Raw genomic sequence first — 20,143 nt, 5'->3', positions numbered from 1 at the left:
CATTGGTCCACTGCTCTTCTCCCTCGGCCACTCAGCCAATCACGGGCCACCGTTTACAACGTAGCCGTCATTCGTCACGGGCTATTGTGAAACCGGAGGCCAGCGGCCCCACAATGCCAGGCGGGGGAGCCCCACTCTCAGCTACACGCCACAGCATCACCGCCTCGCCTCGCTGAAGAAAAAAAAAACCTCACAGAGAGGAGAGAAATGCTAAGGGATGTAAGATGGCAGAGCTACAAATGCTGTTAGAGGAGGAAATCCCCGCCGGTAAAAGAGCCCTCGTCGAAAGCTACCAGAACCTGTCCCGGGTTGCGGAATACTGTGAAAACAATTATGTTCAGGTAAGAGATGCCTAACGGCCATTGCATTCGCTGGGTTTGGAATCGGATCTCCGCGTAGTCGCGTTAGAAGTGAGTGAAACCACAGGAAATGCTGGTCGGAACCAAAGGGATCCTCAAACCGCCAATAGCTACCCGTAGTGGCCCTTTTTTAAAAATGACTCCCCACCCCCCTCGCCCCCCATTTTATCCCCCGAAATGATGATTCCGTGCCCTGTTTCCTCGTTTTGTCCACTCCAGTTTACCGGAGCCGTGTTCTCGTTTAAAGGGCTACGGTTAGTGTTGCACGCTGCTGGGGGGGGGGGGGGGGGGGAGGTTGCAGAGGGTGTGTCGCTGTTATGAACGAGTGGTTTAGTCCCGGGCTGCATTCTGTGATAGGCACCTGTGACAGAATATGGTACCGGGCCCCAACGTTAACATATTCAGACCGAGCCGTAGTAATCCTCGTTACTGGACTCGAACCAATAAGAGGCGCCGCAAGTTTGGGGTTAATGAATAAAACAACGTTTTTTTTACTCATCTAGCAGAGCTGCAAGTGCTTATCCATGTGTTATAGGCGTTATCAACTACCTCTAGTTTCACACTTTGAGTGATGCCCCTACTTACTACTAGGAGTGTTACAGAGATTTAGTCTTCAGTCATTAACATAAGCAACCAAGCATCTCTCAGCGGGTGTGTTGCTTATTAGTGAATATCATTATGTAGGTCGACTGCTTAAATAATGGGGAGGAAAAAGTCATCGAGGAGATGTGTGGTCGAGCCACTTGGTGATGCAGAATGTGTTGGCCCTACAGTGATGACAGCATGCCCATGGGTCATTTGCCTGTAATCAAATGCAAGGTGCAGGCGGATGACAGGTGTGTCTGATGCTTTTCACGCACCCAGACTGAATTTTAAATCAGTGTCCGCCAGGAAAGAGTAGCAATCGTAAGCAAACACGTGGACCCGCTGGTTCATCTCAAGTTTGACATATTATAGTATTATTTCAATTGAAACGAGGTGTATGTCAGCAGCGTATACGTTCTGCTCAAGTTGGATGGTCTCTCCCTAGGACACAATCACACTGATCAGACAGACATGTGTTGAAATATTAAAACAATTGTTGGGACGAGGTCTCCCACAATACATTTCATCACCCTGCCACTTGGGCAAAATGAGAATGTATTACTTTAATGGTTTGATCGTGCGCTTACATTATAGACCGTCGCTAGGTTTTAGATGGTCTGGTGTCAACAGTCTACTGACAGACCAGCACACACATGAAACCCAGCTTCCCCCCTTCCCCCCGGCGTGGTAAAACGCTGCTCAAAGAGCATTCAAGTTTTGCAGTAATAACGCGTCAGATCGCTTTGCCTCGCCTGTCATCAGAAAACGCAATGTTACAGTTCTCACAGTTGCTACTGAGAAGCACACCCGGCTCTGTGTTGGCATTTGCTCACCCCGATACCATCACGCAGAGCGCTGCCGGAGAATTTAAGCGTTAAGCTTAAAGGTTGTGCTATTATCAGAAGGCATATAAGGTCTCACAGGTATATTTCCATTTTTGAGAGGTAATGTCATGCTACTGTTGGTATATGTGTCTATTATTAGAAGCAGGGTTAGATTTAGCACAGGCTTATACATGTTCACTCATGGATTTTTTTTACATTTTCTTAATTTGAATTATCTCGCGGACATGAAATCAGAAAGGACATCAGTTGTGTGGAACAGTGGGTGTCTTAATGGCCCCTTTGTGTCACTACTAGGCGGTAATGTTTGTGGATGTGTTCACAAACTCAATCCCCATCTGTGCTGATTTCAGAGGTCTGTACTATAGTGTCACCTTCAGCTTCAACAGCTCCAATCTTTCCTGAAATATGAAGGTGCATGTGTGTGCCGCAACTCCCGACTGGTGAATTCTTCGGGGACATTAGTATCCTTATCTAGAATCCTGCATGTGTATGAATCCACTTGACAAACACAACAGGGAATTAAAGATAAGCTGTGCAGGCTATTACAGCGTATATGCTCAGGCTGTGAGCAGCAATATTAGACATGCAATATGTTTCTGTAATACAGTTTCAGATGTAACATCTCATGAATACATTCTCAGTATCCACCAGGATAGCTTCTCAAAGTACCACACGGCCACTGATACGCCCTGATATGTAAATCCATTCTTATTCTGCAGGGGGAAAAATAGTTTCGTTCTTGGATGAGATTTTTCTTTTGAATTGGCCAATGAAAAGCTGCCACTACAAAGTGATTGGTGGCATGAAAGCAGAACACAGCTTTGTTGGTACCTTTCTTAATGCTTTTTATACTAAAATAGCGACTCTTTGAATGACGTCTGTGTTAACATTGGTAAGTGCTATTTTTCGATATTCGCCCTGCCGCCGGCATTTAAATGGGTTCTTACATTTAGGCTTATTAAACAATGTACCAATCCATATGTTTGAGTTTCCCTTTTAATGAAGGTATTAGTTTTTGTTTCCAGAGAAATAGTTTTTTGGATGGAAACTCAGCCTACTTTAAATTTCCCTGACGTTGACTGTGCTAAACACGAGACCTCTCTGATTCACTGCTGTTCATGACTCATGGGTTTCAAGTTATTCCAGTATCTGACCCGGTGAGTAGAGAGAGAAAGGGAGGGAGAGAATAATAATGAAAAGGGTATATTAATTAAATGCGTGTTAATTATTACAAAGCCTCTGCAGGATATTTCTTTGACTTTTAAAACATGTATATGAATTTTAATCACTCTTTTGATCCTAGTTCACACATTTTCTTCTCCCTCAAATGCGAGCATTGGTCTTTGTTAAAGATGTTATTTATCCCCTTTTCTTTTACTTTTTTTAAGTGGCTCATGAGAATAGTAAAATGCAAGGTGTTTTATTAGTCTGCACATGTGCTTGGAAACACATGTCAGCGTTTTCCTATAAGAGGACGCGTTCCAGTCTGTCTCTTCGGACAGAGATCTGCGGGCCGGTTTGTCCCACCAGGAATCTCTAACAGATATTGGTGGTTTGCTCAGTAGCTTGTGGGCAGGGGTTTCCTTTTTTTTGCGGTGTCAGATTGTAGCAAGCAGGCAGAAGATTTCATAAGTTAACTTCCTGTGAATTTCCTTTTTTGTGCTATATGTTATTAGGAAAGCCCGTTTGCTGTTTTCTGGCCTCTACCGTCATTGCACCAAATATGCACCTTTTCATTGTAGGTCCTGAGTCGTGCACTGTTTTTATTAATTCCACTTTCCAGGTGCCAACATTTCTAGATCAGTCGTCTTTTTGAATTGTTTGAATCCGGGTGATAGCTACATGTACTGTGTTGATAATACACATCGGACTATTGTAAAACAGTGATGCTGCTCATGCACAGCTTCTTTCACACATCAAACATTTGCATGTGAAAGCACATGACGCGCCACGTCATGCTGGTGTGTGTCAGTTGTGTTTGGTTTTATCTTGGGCTTTTGGTGACACTCATTAGTGAAGCAACGGGCAGTTATTCATCATTACATACACGGTGGAGGATTTTTTTTAAATGAAAAACATTGGGATCAGTTATATTTACAGTAATTAGCTAGTTTTTCTCCTGCTTCCCGTTTCCTGCAGAAGACTGGTAGTCCCCAGTTGGACTGGCTCTGTGTGGCTGCACCCCTGTTTTTCGTTTCCAAATTCTAAATATGTCCATCCAGTCCCTTCGCTATTTAAAGACACCCAGAAACAGATGGTTTGCGCAGCCGGTTGGATATTTGGGATCCCAGGAAATGTCTTGGCATTCCTGCTCCCTTGGCTCTGCTCCCACCATGCACCTGTCCCATGTTGTCCATCTGGGTTTTTTTTCTTCCAAAAATGATAATTGTACAATTCCTGGCTGCTTTGTATCCACACAGTCATCCCCTTTGAGAATGATGGACCTGAGTTCGCTTCCCTTCTGATCCTAACGGGGCTTTGCAGTTTGAAAACAGTCGAGAACAAAGGGTCCTGTCAAATGCGGACCCCTTGTGGAAAAGCTGCCCTCTCCTCGCTCACACAGCTGATTGGAGTAGCAATGAGAGTGCAGCGTTTGTTTTTTTGCGACTTATGCCCTTTACTTTCCTCTGCCAACTTCTCTATTTTTTTCTACCCCACATCCGGCCACTGATTTTGACCCACTTGTGTTTTCTCTTCCTCTCGTTTCCTCTTTTCCTCTCCGCTTCCTGCCAGGCTCAAGACAAGAAGAAGGCCCTGGAGGAGACCAAGGCCTACACCACCCAGTCCCTGGCCAGCGTGGCCTACCAGATCAACGCCTTAGCTAACAATGTGCTGCAGCTGCTGGACATCCAGGCCTCGCAACTGCGACGCATGGAGTCCTCCATCAACCACATCTCCCAGGTCAGGTTCACACCATAGCGCCGGCTCATGCACTCCGGTGGCAGGAAATCATAATGTCAAGGTCCTCCCTAATTGTCGGGTGTTACCCTGTTTTAATTTGCATGAATCCAGTGTGATGTACATTTTCCCACGATAATTGTCACTCACACTCTCTTCTTTTCAACAGAAATACAAATGATGTCTATGTCATTCGTGTGCTTTTTTGAGGATCTTAATCTGAAAAGCTATTTGAGTACAATTAAGTCCAATACTGCTGGTATTATCCTTTGTGATAATGGCAGGGACACAGATAGGGCGGGGGCATGGATCATGCTGGAGCTGCCCAACCGCCACAGCCCCTCTTCAGTGCCTCTTGCTTCATCAGCAGTCCTCTCTCTCGCTCTCTCTCTTTCTCTTTCTTTCAGTCCTCTCTCTCTGTTCCCCTCTGTATGTGCTTCACACTGCCACCCTGCCTGTCATCCAGTGAATGTCCCCGTCTCCTCCCCGTGTGCTTCATTAAGCCTGTCAGGGATGAAGTGAAATCCTGACACCAGCTCCCTCGCCCCGGGTGGCATTTTCTCAGCGTCCGTTTCCTTTCACAGGCTGCAGGACGGAGCACAGTTCAAGGGAAGTTCTAACCGAGAACAACGAGAGTCTTGTATTGTTCTTCTTGGTCGATGGATATTTCTGCGTCGGTCACAATAGCTCTGTAGAGAGACGTCACCACACCGGTGGGGTCATTAGACCTGCACCTCAGCATGGAAACCATTAAGCCTGTCTGGTCACGTAACTGTCGTTGGTGCCGAAAGCATTCGTCTCGAGTCAATCGTGGGTCTTACTTCAGCCCCAGTTGATCCATGTTGTTTAAAATGCTGCTTTCACACACCAGTGCTTTCACGATGGCTCTGATTCATATGAAAGTCCCTCTGAAGCCAATATGCAGAACACAGTTGAAGCTCCCCAGGTACAGCCATCATTAAAGTCATTTATTTACAGCTGTACTTCTCATAAAAGGTTTACTCGATGGAAGGCAATCCAACTGACACGGGTACATGACCATTTGAATATGAATGGTACTATTGTATGTAGAGTCTATAAAATCTCTATGTTGATATCTTCACAGGTAGGGAAAGGTCTATTTACTTTGGATGCATCTCATATCTCACAAACTAGGGCTTTGATTCATCGCTAGTGGTGATGCTGGCACGAAATTACAATTTATCTTGCTTAGTTGTGCTAGGTGTTTTTGGAAAGGTATTTGCTGAAATAGTTCAAATGGGATTAGAAAATGAAGGTTGCCGAGCACTGCTGTCAAATCCAAAGCCCCCTCTGTGTAGGATTTAAAGCTGCAGAGGTGGCTGTCACAAAGTTCTACCCCGAAATTCCACTAAATGCAAATCTACAGCAGGTTTAATGAAAGCAGAGCTGTTGCTGCCAACTCAAAGCAGTAATGGAAATTGCGTTGTGACACATAAACACAAGTACCATCCCAGAAGTCTCTTTGCTCCTCTATTCCATTTCTTTGAGTCCTGCTGAATAGGATTTTTTCTTTCTAATTCGTTCAATCACAAAATCTCTGATGCTGGCAATTGATAGGTTTTATCCTTAGCTCCTGAAATATTATGTAGACTGTGGTAGATGTGTTACTAAGCCATGTGTGAGATCATTGATGTTTGAAATGCACCGCACGCCTTGTAGTTTCAATACAGCACGGCGGAAACCAATCCTTTGCTAAAAAACTGATTTATTTGGCTGAAACTATAATATAGATCCATTAGTGAAAGTTACAGCGGTGGCATCTGCTCACAGAATGGTTATTGGAGTGAAGAAATTAAAATGAATTACATTAAGAGTGCAGCAGGAGGAAAGACAGAAGTCTGTTGTCTATTATTAGGTAAACATTTCTTAAAGATGACTTCACTTTGGTTTAATAACATATATTTAGAGTAAAGGCTGACATGACGCTGACAGTTCAGCCATCACATACATATGTGTGCCGCTTTTGCTGCACCTCTGGAAGCTGCTTTAATGTTATTGCAGCAGAGACACCAGGTGGGTGGTGACAGTTAGTAAAAAAAAAGGGGCCATTTCTAGATACTAAAAATGTTCTTATCATCTATCCCATCCCCGCATTCATTTCTCTTTGATCACCACCAGAATCTGCTGCTGGTTTCACATTAAATTATTGACCCCTCTCTAGCTGGTGTATCTCAAACCGCTTCGTCCTTTCTGTCCTTCGGAGTTCGTCTCTCTCTCTCTAATCTGTGCTCCACCTCTGCTCGCCTATCACCGGCAGGAAATAGGCGTTTCTTTTTTTTTTTTTCTTCTCGCAACTTCCCAGCTGAAGCTGGGCGTGTCGCCTCAGTTTCCTCTCCTAAAAGAGGGCCGAGTACGTTTTCTATATATATCTCATAAGCAGCGGACACAGGCTTGGTGGTGTCAGAGACAGTTCTGCACCCATCCGACTTTCAATCTCTTCCGTTGGATTCTTCATCAGAGAGAGGGGCTCTGATCTATGAGTGCAGACACACACACACACACAAACAAACACTAATAAGAAAAACTACTCTTACAAAACACACACTGACAAATACCTAAATGAACACACACTTGTGTCATGTTTTAATTTGATATCAAATGAGTCTCCTCGACAATCTAGTATGCACAGAGGCAGGGGTAGGTACACTACCGAGAATGATTAATGGAATAATTGATGTCCTTTATACACGCTCGTCAGCATTCTCCCCCTGAAATAAAGCCCTCCGTCCTCCCCCAGGTTTCGTCTGGCTTCCCCTCCCTCCGTTAATCCCTCAATCTTTTCAAGTTTCATCCATCATTCATAAATTGAAGGCCTGTGCGAAGGCGGCGCAGCACTGAGCGATAATGACTGTAATCGCTGAAGAGATGGAGGTCACTGGTGTTGTCGGTGTGTCCCGGTGCGAGGGGTTAGAGGAGCGCTTCGTTGAGTGGGCCCCCGGGGTGTGGGCCAGCAGAGCAGGATGGTGGGTCACTAGGAGTTCAAAGGATTCACCGATGCTGTGGGTCCAAGCGGTGGGAGGTTGGAGGATTTATAAGAAACGCAAAGGAATAAACTGTGAATTTATAAACTTTCATTAGTTTGATTACTTTTTGATACCCTCCCATTTTAATGTGGTTACTCTCTGTTGGTAGCAGATGTCACTCAACAGTGGACTCAATCACAGTGTGAAATAACTAGCTCAATGTATCGGGGAGCAGCAATGGTTCCCGGAAAATACTCAAATATATTCTCAGCTACTGACCGGGTCTCACAAAATAACATATATATTGACATTAAATATGCTTGAATAGATGCTTGATATAATAACAATAAATATACTTAAATTAAAGGATGGAATTACATGTTTAAAACGTTTTTTAGAATACATCTCACCAAGGAAGTGAGGTGATTGTGCCCTTGAGCTCCTGGGAGGCTTTTAATGTGAAACAGATGGAGGAAGTAATGTGTTCGCATTAAAAAAAAGTAAGAAGCCTTTTAATAAAATAGAGAGAGTCATTCTCTGTCTCTCTCTCTCTCTCTCTCTCTCTCTCTCTCTCTCCCTCTATACAAAACAGGGGGAAGTACAAATCCTATATGTCTGTTATTATACCCTGTCTAAAAATAAGCCAATACACTTGCATCAATCTGAGCATTTGTAACATAGAGAGACAGCCTGCAGTGTCTGCGGCACCGTGCCCCTCATGTTCTCCGTCATGTCTCTCTGCTGCAGACCGTGGACATCCACAAGGAGAAGGTGGCGCGTCGAGAGATCGGCATCCTGACCACCAATAAGAACACCGCGCGCACCCACAAGATCATCGCCCCTGGCAACATGGAGCGCCCAGTGCGCTACATCCGGAAGCCCATCGACTACACGCTGCTGGACGACGTGGGACACGGCGTCAAAGTGAGACATCCGTCACATCAGACCACCCCGCACATTGACGAGACCCTGACGTCCGTACACCCCATGAGTCACCGGTTTTTCAAAAAGCCAGTGTTGCAGCTAAATCCCAACGTCATTACGTTGACGTTTCATCTCGATTTCCATTGATAATCAATTTAATGAGACAGGAAAACAAACGCTCAGTCGAGTTCACACTTCCCACATTCACGCGAAGGAGCCGATGGCCTCCTTCACTCACGCTGCGAGGCGATCAATACGCCGGCCTTTCAGTTTATTAAGTCAAGACACACCTAGCTATGGGAAGTGTGGATGTCTGTGGCAATTTCTTTTTTTTTTTGAGGTTTCCTTAATGCCCATTAACATGGTCCTAATGTGGACATTAAAGGAGAAGTGTGTTTGAGTGTGTGAAGAACCCGCAGTGTGGGTAAAAGAGGCACGTTGGCCAAGTGCTACACACCATCACATCCTCGACTCAACTTTGAGAAAATATTCTTTCAATCCTTTTTCCGGCTTGTTCCTCAGTTTTTTTGTTGTTGTCCTCTCCCCATGATCCGGCTCTCCACCTCCCCCTCTCTTCTTCTTCCCTGCTTTTATATAAAGTGTTTTGTCTTGTGTGTGTGTTTGTGTGAGAGTTTGCAGTGTTGGGAAAGTTCACTTTCTATATGAACTAGTTCAAAGTTCAGTTCACAAATTTTAAAATGAACTAGTTCAGTTCATAGTTCAAACTTAAATATTTGAACTAAGTTCACAGTTTAGTTCTAGTTCAGTTCTTTTTTCCCCATATGTTGCTGCAAGCTATTATTTTTCAAAATTATTGCCACAGCCCAGAACCACAGACAGCAATTATTTTATCAGTTTTAACACTGAAGCTATGCATCAGATTTCATCTTCATATCCAGTTTTGAATCCTTATCCAACCAGGGTTTACATTAGCATTAAGGGGATTGTTGCTTTAATGTTGCTGTCCATTCACTCCACACTAGCAGCAGCTGCAGCGTTCACCCCTACAGTACATTCTCAAACACATGCTGCTTGAATGCTCTTTTTTAAATAAGCAATAAAAACACGACAGTTATCATTAAGGTGCAAATGTTTGCAAAGAAAGGGCAGATTCCTCCCATCCTCACCGACCTCGTCAGTAACTTCATAAAACTCATTTAAATTATTATACGCCGCCTCTTTGTTACACGCAGCTTTTTTTGATGACGCATGCGCAGTGCAACGCTGGAGGCTGGTGTTGCCAGATTGGGTATTTTTTCCGCTACTTATTAAAGCGCGTTTACGGTGTGTTTTCTATAGAAATCTGGCAACCTATTTGAACAACGTTAACCTGAAAGAACGCGCCGTTCAGACACCAGAATGAACGAGTTCACAGTAACGTTCATCGGGCATTAATACAGTACGTTCAGTTCACGTTCACCCAAAATATGATCAATGAACGCGTTCAGGCACAACACTGAGAGTTTGTATACACACACAGTTTATGGGCATTCATTGCCGGTGTCACATTTCCGCAGCTTGTTTGAGTTGCCCTCTTCATCCCCCTCCCCCCCCCCCCCCCCCCCCCCCGTCTGTCTCTGTGGAGATAGTGGCTGCCCACTGATGTTCAAACATCCGACGATCTGAACTCAAAAGCCAGTGTTTCCTCCTGTGAGAGCTGGCGCACACTGACACAGACTTGGCGCGGCCGGCTATGCAAATGAGGCATCATTCATGAATGCTGCAAATGACGGATCTCTGCAGAAATCACTGCGTATGTTAGAAGATGTGCCAGTTTTTTCTTTCTAGTTGTACATGTGTAGGGAAAAACTACTTACGCTCCCAGCGCTAAAGAAGGATCCGGACGTGAGTAGAGTGACTCATTTCAGGAGTCTACATTTGGGGGAGGATCTTTGATTCAATCAAGTTCCATTTGGATGAGGGTCAGATCATCATTTTAGGCTGGAAGCAAACTGGAGTAATGAGATTCTCTGGCTACTAGTTCATTTCTGTGTGTGTGCGTGGATGTGCATTTGGCTGCAGACATAAATGTATTATATATTCAGAGGGATTGATATCATTTAATAGTCACTTCTGCACCAGATAGAGACAGACAGATAAATAGAAATGTGTTTGTCTCTGGTGTGTTCATAAAATGTGGCAGCGTATTAGAACTTTAACATTACAGCCTCGTCCTCGTAGTGGTGATCGTCTGTAAAAATCAGTCATCCACATAACTGGGGGAAGTGACCCGTGGATGGAATGGAAGTCCGACTTGAGCATAAGACCCATTCCCACATGTACGGATGACTGTGCCACCCCCCACCCCCCCTCTCCCACACACACACACACACACATACACACACACCTTAGCAGCCTTCACTGGCATTACTAGCAGTTACCAGGGTGACATCGCTTTGACTACATTACAGACACTCCGACGGTCTGAACATCTCACAGACGTTATTGAAGACCTCGGCGTGCTTCACTGCCCAGGTCTTTCTTCTTTCATTTTATTCCTGCAACACTTAAAACGTCAGCACAGTGGCATATAGCTCAGGCAAAGGCTCATTATTTCTAGTCTATCTAGCCGTTAAAGTGATTCTCATTCTGATTAGTCAACAACACAAGTCTAGACACACACACACACACACACACACACGCAGGGTTAGTCAGTATCGTCTCTATGTATATTTGATCTGGAGTTCAGTGGTGGTTTTGCCTCTTTTGCTCCTTTTTTCTCAAACCTAGTAGTACAAAAGGTTATTTCTTTCTTTTTGTTGCTTGAAACCTGTTTTGGGTGATTTGGTCTTTAATTTTAAGTATTTAAATATAAGTGACTGACATATTAGAGCCATCATTCTGGTGCTGAGGATTAAAAGATAACCTGCCAGATATTTGTCAAATAAAATAATACTGTCTAAAATAATGATCACTAATTGCTTTAATTCACATTTGGCTTAGTGTGTTGACGTTGGTATCATGAAAAACTGTAATATTTACCCAAGCATTTCCCACGGACATATGCACACATTCACGCATACAACTGACACAAACATCACACATGAGGAAGGAACACGGCTTTTCAGCCCCTCATATTTTCTGCATGTTTTTGATTGGCCAGCTGGTTATTTCAGACTGACATGTTAGAACCTCCTTGGTGTCCTCTTCCCTTCCGTCCTTTTTTATGATTCGTAATACTCTTTTGAAATTTGATACACTGTATATAACTATCTGCTGTATTACGTAATTACGAATACATGGTTCATGCATTCTTCTTAAATATCATACTTGCTTTCACTAAACTCATATTAACCTTTAACCTATGGGCATATGTTGTTTTCTCTCCTCCTTTTTGCCTGCTTACGCTCAGTGGCTTAAGGCCAAGGTAAGAGATGGGTGTCTTTCTCTTCATTTTTCTTTCATTTGTAAAAAAACATTTAAGATAACTTTCTCATTTTACAAATAGGATTCCAAGAAAAAGCTGATTTATTGCTATGGTGCAAAGCAGCATAATTAAACCAACTGTGTCTCTTCTTTCCCGTTTAACCTTCACAACGTCACCAGTGTTTTTCATCTTGCAAGTATAAACCTAGTGTGAAATCTCTATGTATGTTACAGTAAATGTAGAACAGGAGAAGGGAAACCTTATATTTAATATTTACAGTAATCATTCTTACCCATATTCCTATCCTAATCCATATACAGTGACACGTAGAAAGGCAGCTAGTCACCTTCCTAGTGCTGCCTTCTGTTTGCTCTCCTCCTTCATGTCTCATTGTGTCCTAGTGTTTGTCTTTATATGGACAAAAAAAAGCCCGGATCCCTCCAAATGAATTTGGTGAAATTTGTACAAAAAACAATGCTTTAACTTGTATTTGCTCCTCCAGCAACATGGGAACAATGCGGCAGGACGGGGAGCGACACTTACCAGGACCACCCCTCCCTCACAGAAACCACCAAGCCCCCCCATGGCTGGTCGTGGTACCCTAGGGTAAGAACATACAGCTGTGTAGTACATTTCAAAACACTTTTAAAACATATTCTGTGTATAAAACTGAATGAAATGCATTTGCACTGCAGGCAGAAGCTCTGGACCATTACTCCATTGTACCTTTTCTTTGTTTATGTCAGTTTGAGACTATTCCTACATTACACAGTGGTTATTGTAAACACCAGGACCACCCGCCCGCGGCTCCATAAACAATGTCTGTGAAAGCTCCGAGTACCTCCTCTCACTTGATGAAAACACTGAGAAGTAACTGTCCTCTTTGGCCGTGTTTATCCATATCCAGGCGTAACACTCCCTACAAGACCCTGGAGCCGGTGAAGCCTCCCGTGGTGCCCAACGACTACATGACGAGCCCGGCCCGACTGGGCAACCAGCACAGCCCCGCACGCACAGCCTCGCTCAACCAGAGGCCCAGGACACACAGGTTAGCACGGCCACGGCATCGACACGCAATCTGTGTGTGGCCGCTGTGATACTCATGCAACGTAAAATACACACAGCTCGGTAGTCGGTGGTAAATATGCAATAACGGGTAATACATAAAAATTGGTTTGACCTGTCGTAGTAAAATGCCAGGTGACACTAACCAGTGTCTCTGTTCCACTTAGATTACCCATTATACCAGTGAGTCAGCGTGCACCGGTGGCTCCTTTCACAGCAGCCATTTTGACTTGTCGTAGCAGGGTAAACACGGTTAAAATAGATCAAAATAATTATGGCCCCTTTGTATTTGCTGCCATTCAGAATAGCGCGGCGTAACAGGGCCATGATTCATCGTATTAGTTACACCTGTGTTAACAAGGGACAAGCGCTCACACTAGGACTCCAAAGCAGCTAAATGAAACTCCTGTGGGCCTTTTAGATGAGCCACTGCTCAGTCAGCGCTGGTCTCACTTGATCATTTTGCATTCTTAGCTTGTACTTTCACCATCCCAGTCATTCAGTACTGATCCATTTGGCTGGAGCACCAAAACAGCCATCCATCGATTATAATAAATCACCCACAACAACACAGTGCCAGCTTTTGCTTAAATGAAGACTGCAGTTCCAATTAAAATGTTTTATTTTACCATCAGCAGTGTTTTATACAATGGCCCAAATCAGAATATAGCATTGTGTTCAGTATGGCATTTAACTTTTATATCTCTGTATCTCTCTTTTATCACTTTCAACTTGACAATTGAGCATCTACCGGCGAGATGTAATTACTCATTTGATCGGCACTTTAGAGATTTGTCCACGGTGCTTTGTACCTTCCAAACAAGCCTTGGCTGTCGTGTTGTTTTTCTTGCTCCCGAAGTCTGTGCCCTGTGTGAATGTGTGGACGCGCCAGACGGCGCCCGCCCCATATTCACACAGCCGTGAATATGTTACCACGGCGACGAGGACTTTCTCATGACGGAAAAGACACATGAGAGTGTAATGATGGGATGTCAAATGCTGTTTACGCAATTCAGTTTTTTTTTTCGCACACACCCTCTAATGATCACCCCCAAAAACTTTTTCCAACTCCCAACGTCGGCAGTGGCAGCAGTGGTGGTAGCGGCGGCAGGGAGAACAGCGGAGGCAGTGGAGTCGGGATTCCAATAGCAGTTCCCACCCCCTCCCCTCCCAGCATGGGGCAAGGTGAGCCTCAGCAGCCGTACCCTTACTGCACATACTGTACACTAAAGAAACTTCTTGGAGGAAGTCTAATCTTAAAGGATGCAAGGTCCATTCTGCATGGTAGTATAGTGAATTTTTTTTTTTTTATGACTCGCGTCTTCTCTCTCCTCTCCTGCAGTGGTGACATCGTCTGCCTCGGTGCCCCAGGGCCCCGGTCTGGGTCCAATACCCATGTCCCAGTTTGGCACCATCTCCCGCCAGATCTCCCGTCACAACTCTTCCACCACCTCCTCTGCCTCCATGGTGTCGGCCACTGGAACCTACCGCCGCGCCCCCTCCGTCTCCTCCCAGCAGCCCCACATGAACGGTGGCCCTGCCTACCCACAGAACGCAGGTAACTCATGGTAACTCATGTTTAGTAGATGGTCGCTGCTTCGTGAAAGATGAAACCAAAGCTTTGTGACACTCCTGTGTATAAAGCTTGTATTATTGTAGTGTCCATTCTCGGCTGTACTTTGATTTGTCTCCAAAATCTATGATTATGCGAGACTGCTAAAAACGATCCCAATGGTCTAAAATATATGCTGGGGCATCCAGCGGCTAATGAAAACGAATGATGAACCATAATTACTGAAGTCATGCTTGTTGAAGCCCTCCCACCTCTCCACTGCTGTGCTGTGTTTCGCTACCATTTGTAAATGAGTTATGACATTATCACTTCAGTCCGCTGGAGAGGGCTTCTTCTTGCTCAGGAGGGACAGGCAGGGCCGGCAGGAGAGCCTCTCAGGGCTCCATTCATACATAACGAGCTGCTAGACAGGGGGAAACCCAGGACACATGCATATTTTCTGCCAGAGGGAGCATCACTCTGAGCCTTTCTCTTCTAATGGCTTCTCTCCCTTGAAGGACAAGCGTCTTCCTTGGCACAGAGGAGGCTGGTTTCTCTTGTCTGGGAGGAGCGAGACAATGATGCAGAGCCGCATCAACCGCGGTCTGTAACTGGGGCAACGTATGGGCTCTGTAATGTCTGCTCATTGAAATTGTGAAAATATATTTTTGGATTTCTGGTGGATGTAATAGAAGCCTTATTGCAGAAAAAGGGGGCTGGCTCCCGTGCACGAGGGAACCCGAGGGAGTTCATCGATCTTTTAGGGTGTAGCTGTGGATGCATATGGCGCTGCACTGAGAGCGGGCTGGGATAATAACACATTACTGCCCAGAGAGCTAACAGAGGCCTTTCCATTACGTGTGATTTATGAGTCAGACCTGGCGTGCGCTCGTGTGACATCATGTCTTCATCGGTGAGGAGAGCTGCGTTTGTTTTGTTGCGTTTTTCTTCTTTTCATTTAAAAATTGCAGCAAAAAGCCTCATTCTGGAGGCAGAAGATGGTTTGGATGCGGGGCATTTCAGTGAAGGGTGAACTAAATGTAGCATTTGATCCAGACATGCCGCTCTAATTTAGCATTTATTCAGATCAGATATAAGATGCTGCAGCGCTACCTGGGAGGGATTTTTTTCTTGAGAAGACACATCCCTGCCTTGTTATTCCTACCGCACAGCTCCTGAGCTGCCACCTCATGTCTTCAGGTCTGTGTACTGTGCTCGTTAGGCGCAGCCTTTTGCTCTTGAAGTTAAACATGTGCTGACGAGGTGGTTTTCCAAACTCAGATGAGACGAATGTCTCGTTAGCTGAGCTGGACCAAAGGCCTCCCAAAAGAACAACGATTGGAAATGTGTAGATGAGTTGCTCAGCTATGCTTTCTGCCCTTTATCGCTCACAAGCTTTTTGTTTTCTCTGAAATTCACCTCCCTTTCTCCATCTCCTCCATTGTGTCTATTTGCTCTCCCCTTTGACATCGTCTGTCCACCACCTCCGTCTCTGTCTGTCTCTCTGCTGCCATGTCTGCCTCTCCTGGTGTTGCCGCTCCAGTGTCTGTGGCTCCTCCGCCTCCTCCTCCAATGGTCCAGCTGACCCCACAGATCCCTCTGACCGGCTTTGTTGCCAGAATGCAGGAGAGCAGTAAGTAGAAAATCTATTCCGAAGCATGACGCTGCACTGAGTTAAGCAGATATACCTGTGTGAGTTTATACCTCTTATACATTATATCATGCACACACTCACTTGTGCACACTTACTTGGGCCGTTTCCAAAATCTCACAAATCCCGTAACAACCTAAATTTACGCAAATCCAAATTTGAGCGTGAGAATAGAAAACTTAACCTTAGTACAGAGTTTCACGTCGAGAGAATTAATGTTGGTCGTATTTTAGCTCTCCATGAATGCGAGCGTGCATGTATAGAGAGACACTTTTCGTCCATTCTCTGGCGCTGTCTGAACACGCAGCCTCACTTCTACGCTCCTCTCGCTACACTCGCCACACCTTTTTCTTGCACTGTATTTGGGGTTGAGCGCACGCCCCTCGGCTGACTGTCTGTTGCCGTGGTGATGGATCTACGGAAGAAAAAAAAAAAACGCACGTTCCTTCCTTTCCGCCGGGAAGAGAGAATGGGACCTGATGCCGTGTCCGTTTGCCCTCGCCGCCTGTGCGGAGGAATGCAGCCGTGTGGCGATCCAGCTGTCCGTCGCTGTCCGTCTCAAACGCAATGCAGACGCTGCACTAGTGGAGTCACACATGCAACGTACGTTTTATACGTTTTATAACCAATGTGTGGTCTCAGGAAATTAAACATTGTGATATTAAGGACTGTTGAACCTCTATCCATTAAGCTTTCGCCTTTTTATTTATGAGCCACACAGAACGTGACACGTTGTGGATTTCCCACCAGAAGCAAGGATTAATATGTGAATGGAAGAAGCAGTGACTAGTTAGTATGACCAGCGATACACAGTCCCCCCCCCCTTTCCAGGCCGAATAGACAAAGGGGGCCTCAGTAATTATGTTTAAACAGAAGTCATCTCCCGGTAACTTGTTTAAACATAAAAAAAATTATATATCAATATAACCACTTTAAACACATGATCCACTTTAAGATCACATATATAACCACTTATATCTTTTGGTACTAAATCTTCGTGAATTGTAATTTACTATTGATGCAGTTCTTGTCTTGGAGATAATAGAAATAGATAGAATAAAGGTAACGTGTGCTGTGTTTACACAGACCTTAGAGAGGTAACTGACTGGACTAATAAAACACAAGTCAACATTTTGTTATATTAAGAAGCGTTTTCAGCTCTTAATGCGATTAAAGGTCAGTTGTTAGACCAGTGGAGAATAAGCTCTGTGAGCAGATTTCTGCTGCCTCTTCTGCTGAGTTTGTTAACTCATAGGCAGGCTCATGAATTAGTTGGGAACGGATGTGCAATTTTTCTCTCGTCTCTGGACTTGAATGCGTTTAAAAGCCTGCACCGGTGGAAGGGTGTCAGAACCGAGTCGAGTAAAATACAGATTCTACAGCTTTGTGTCTGGAAAATGTCACAAAAAGTAACATACGAATAGAATAAAGAATAAAATTTTGGTTTAAAAGAGGTGATTATTACTGAACATTAGTAGTTGAAGCTGTAAGCCATAATACAGAGAAGAAATTACCCCAAGCTGCCCTCTAGTGAACATTTAAATGAGTCCACACTAATCTGGTTATAGTATAGTATAAGATAAGATTTAGTCTGTATGATGGTTATCAAGATGGGAAAATGAATTTGACGATATGTCAAAACAAAAAACACCAAAAGTACAACAAATAAAAGAGGGTGTGATGAAACAGCGCATTTGAACTGAACACAAACTCTGCTGCAAGAGACACACTCTGAAAGCGAGATGAGGAGAGCAGGCTCCTTCTGATCCTCCATGCCCTCCACCGTCTGCCCTCTTTCAGTAACGGACAGCCCCGCCCCGCCTCCTCCGCCCCCCCCAGAGGACATGGGTGTCTTTGAGGAGGCCTCCCCCCCTCCGCCTCCCCCGCCTGTGGACTACGAGGAAGAGGAAGCCGCGGTGGTTCATTACAGCGATCCCTACGCAGACGGGGACCCCCTGTGGGCCCCCAAGGTTTATTTAGAGAAAGGTTAGTGACAAATTACAAATTACTTTCTTACTGAGAAAAAAAACCTAAAATTTTGTAACCATAACTTTTATTTGGGGAATTTTTGTTCCCCAGTTGTGGCCATCTACGACTACAGCAAGGACAAGGAGGACGAGCTGTCCTTCATGGAAGGAGCCATCATCTACATAATCAAGAAAAACGACGACGGCTGGTTTGAAGGCGTCGCTAACGGCGTCACCGGACTCTTCCCGGGAAACTACGTGGAGTCGATCATGCACTATGCTGACTGAAAAAAACAAAAACAAAAACACACCCAAAATGGCACTGCTAGTTTTGAGCGAAGGTAAAACCGTGAAGATGTACAGATGTTTGCCACTGACTGCAGTTCATACGCCTCCCGTTTTTGAATGAAGTGCCATGGTGGATTTTTCAGATGCTTTTCTTCTTTTAGGGGGCTTGTGCTTGCACGGTTTTGTAATGCCCCCCCCCCAAAAAAAAAACAGAGAAGGAGGGTAATGACACTTCGGACTGGGGTCTGTTAGTTTACACTGTGGACAAAAGGGAGGAGATAAAGATAAGGGCCTTTTTTCCCATCAAGCACATCTAGATTTTGTGTATTTGCAACCAGTGTTGATCCAGTTGACAGTGACGATGAGGCAGTGCAGCGTTCTCTGGACGAGACCCCTTTTAGTTGCACCGTAGACCGCCAGACCGACCTTTTCCCCTCCTTTCTAAAACCTACAACATACCACACACGCGGAAAAAAAAAACAACGACCCGAAAGGGACAAACAGACATCAACAAGTGCATTTAGGACACGACTGAATGTTCGACGTCGTCGATGTCCGAAGCGCAAGGTGTTTACGAGGGAACAAAAGCAACCTCGAGTTGTGTGTTCACTATGCTCTGTGTTTGTGGGGCTGCAGAGAAGAAGAAAAAAAAAAAGGGGGGTTAAACCGAGTGTATAGAATGATTACAAAAAAGACAAGCGATTCTTCTTTCTGTTCTCTTGTATATAAACTGTAACGTGAGAAGCTGCCAGTACAGTGCATTCGTCGGTTAGTGTGTTTCACCATCAGCGTGATGCCAAGATTGGATGTTTTCAATTTTATTGTTTCTTTTTTTACTCCTTTTTAATTCATCACTCACAGTGCCATTTGAACTTCGTCGGCGCCAAGCGGCTGTGTATAAACCACTTTTTCATTTTACGATCATTCTCACTGTATTCGGTGGTGCGATCCAGCTGCTGTTGCAGAGGTGGCTTCTAAAGGAGAATCGGAGGGAGGACGAAGCTGTGTGTTTTCACGTTGTTCTCCATTGTGTTGAAATGGCTGCACTGATAGTAATCAACGCCTGTGATGACTCAACGATTTCCTTCTCTTGCTTTTGACCTTTTTTTTTTTTTTTTTTTTTTACTCAAGAGTTGCGTCTACAGAAACGTGCACTCACCTTCACACTCGTGCAGTCTTTCAGTGGTGTGGTGCTCTGCATTGGTGCTCTATAACCACAATCACCAACCCAACCAACCTCAAGCCAAGACCGCTCCAACTGCTGTAGAAGTGATCTAAGCCACGTTGCTTCCGTTCCAGAGGATCAACCTTATTTCAGATCTGACTGTAGACGTCTTCAATCCCCTCTGCGTTGTTCGTGAACGTGGGCGACCCAGCAGTCATGTGCAACAGCTACATTCCGTCTGCTACTTACAGGATGTTTTTTGTCGACGAAGGTCTGTGCCTCGTATGAATGGCACCTGCTTGCTTGCGGTGAAGGAGTGAATTGAAATCCGGAGGTTTCACAAAACGGTGCCCGAGGTGAAGGCTTCTGTTCTGATTTCAAATACTTTTAAGCGAAATGAGATGAGAGGTGATCGTTGGTTTAAGTGAAACCCGCTGTCAAATATCATCAAACGCTACACTGTTTATCTCATGTTTTTCTTTTACCAATCTAC

At 44.7% G+C, this 20,143-nt stretch overlaps 1 protein-coding gene across 2 annotated transcripts; it reads left to right on the top strand.

Moving 5' to 3' along the window:
• The first annotated feature begins 103 nt into the window (after positions 1-103).
• On the top strand, positions 104-19,607 carry LOC119209236 (abl interactor 1-like). Of its 2 annotated transcripts, XM_037458398.2 has the most exons (11): positions 104-341; positions 4,523-4,690; positions 8,419-8,595; positions 11,948-11,962; positions 12,465-12,568; positions 12,870-13,010; positions 14,112-14,212; positions 14,370-14,585; positions 16,123-16,212; positions 18,031-18,216; positions 18,310-19,607. In XM_037458398.2, exons 1-11 carry the CDS (start codon positions 225-227, stop codon positions 18,483-18,485), a joined length of 1,491 nt encoding a protein of 496 aa, XP_037314295.1. In that variant the 5' UTR covers positions 104-224; the 3' UTR covers positions 18,486-19,607. The 2 variants fall into 2 exon arrangements, with proteins under 2 accessions (XP_037314295.1, XP_037314296.1); XM_037458399.2 differs by lacking the exon at positions 11,948-11,962.
• Positions 19,608-20,143: the final 536 nt, after the last annotated feature.

Source organism: Pungitius pungitius, chromosome 15 (assembly GCF_949316345.1).
Source record: "Pungitius pungitius chromosome 15, fPunPun2.1, whole genome shotgun sequence".
Taxonomy (NCBI): Eukaryota; Metazoa; Chordata; class Actinopteri; order Perciformes; family Gasterosteidae; genus Pungitius; species Pungitius pungitius.
This window is presented reverse-complemented; position numbering and strand designations above follow the sequence as displayed.

Coding starts and splice junctions, on each gene's coding strand:
- LOC119209236 (XM_037458398.2), top strand. CDS start 225: ATGGCAGAGCTACAAATGCTGTTAGAGGAGGAAATCCCCGCCGGTAAA. Junction 12,569..12,869: donor GCTGGTCGTGGTACCCTAGG/GTAAGAACATAC, acceptor ATCCATATCCAG/GCGTAACACTCCCTACAAGA. Junction 14,213..14,369: donor CCCTCCCAGCATGGGGCAAG/GTGAGCCTCAGC, acceptor CCTCTCCTGCAG/TGGTGACATCGTCTGCCTCG.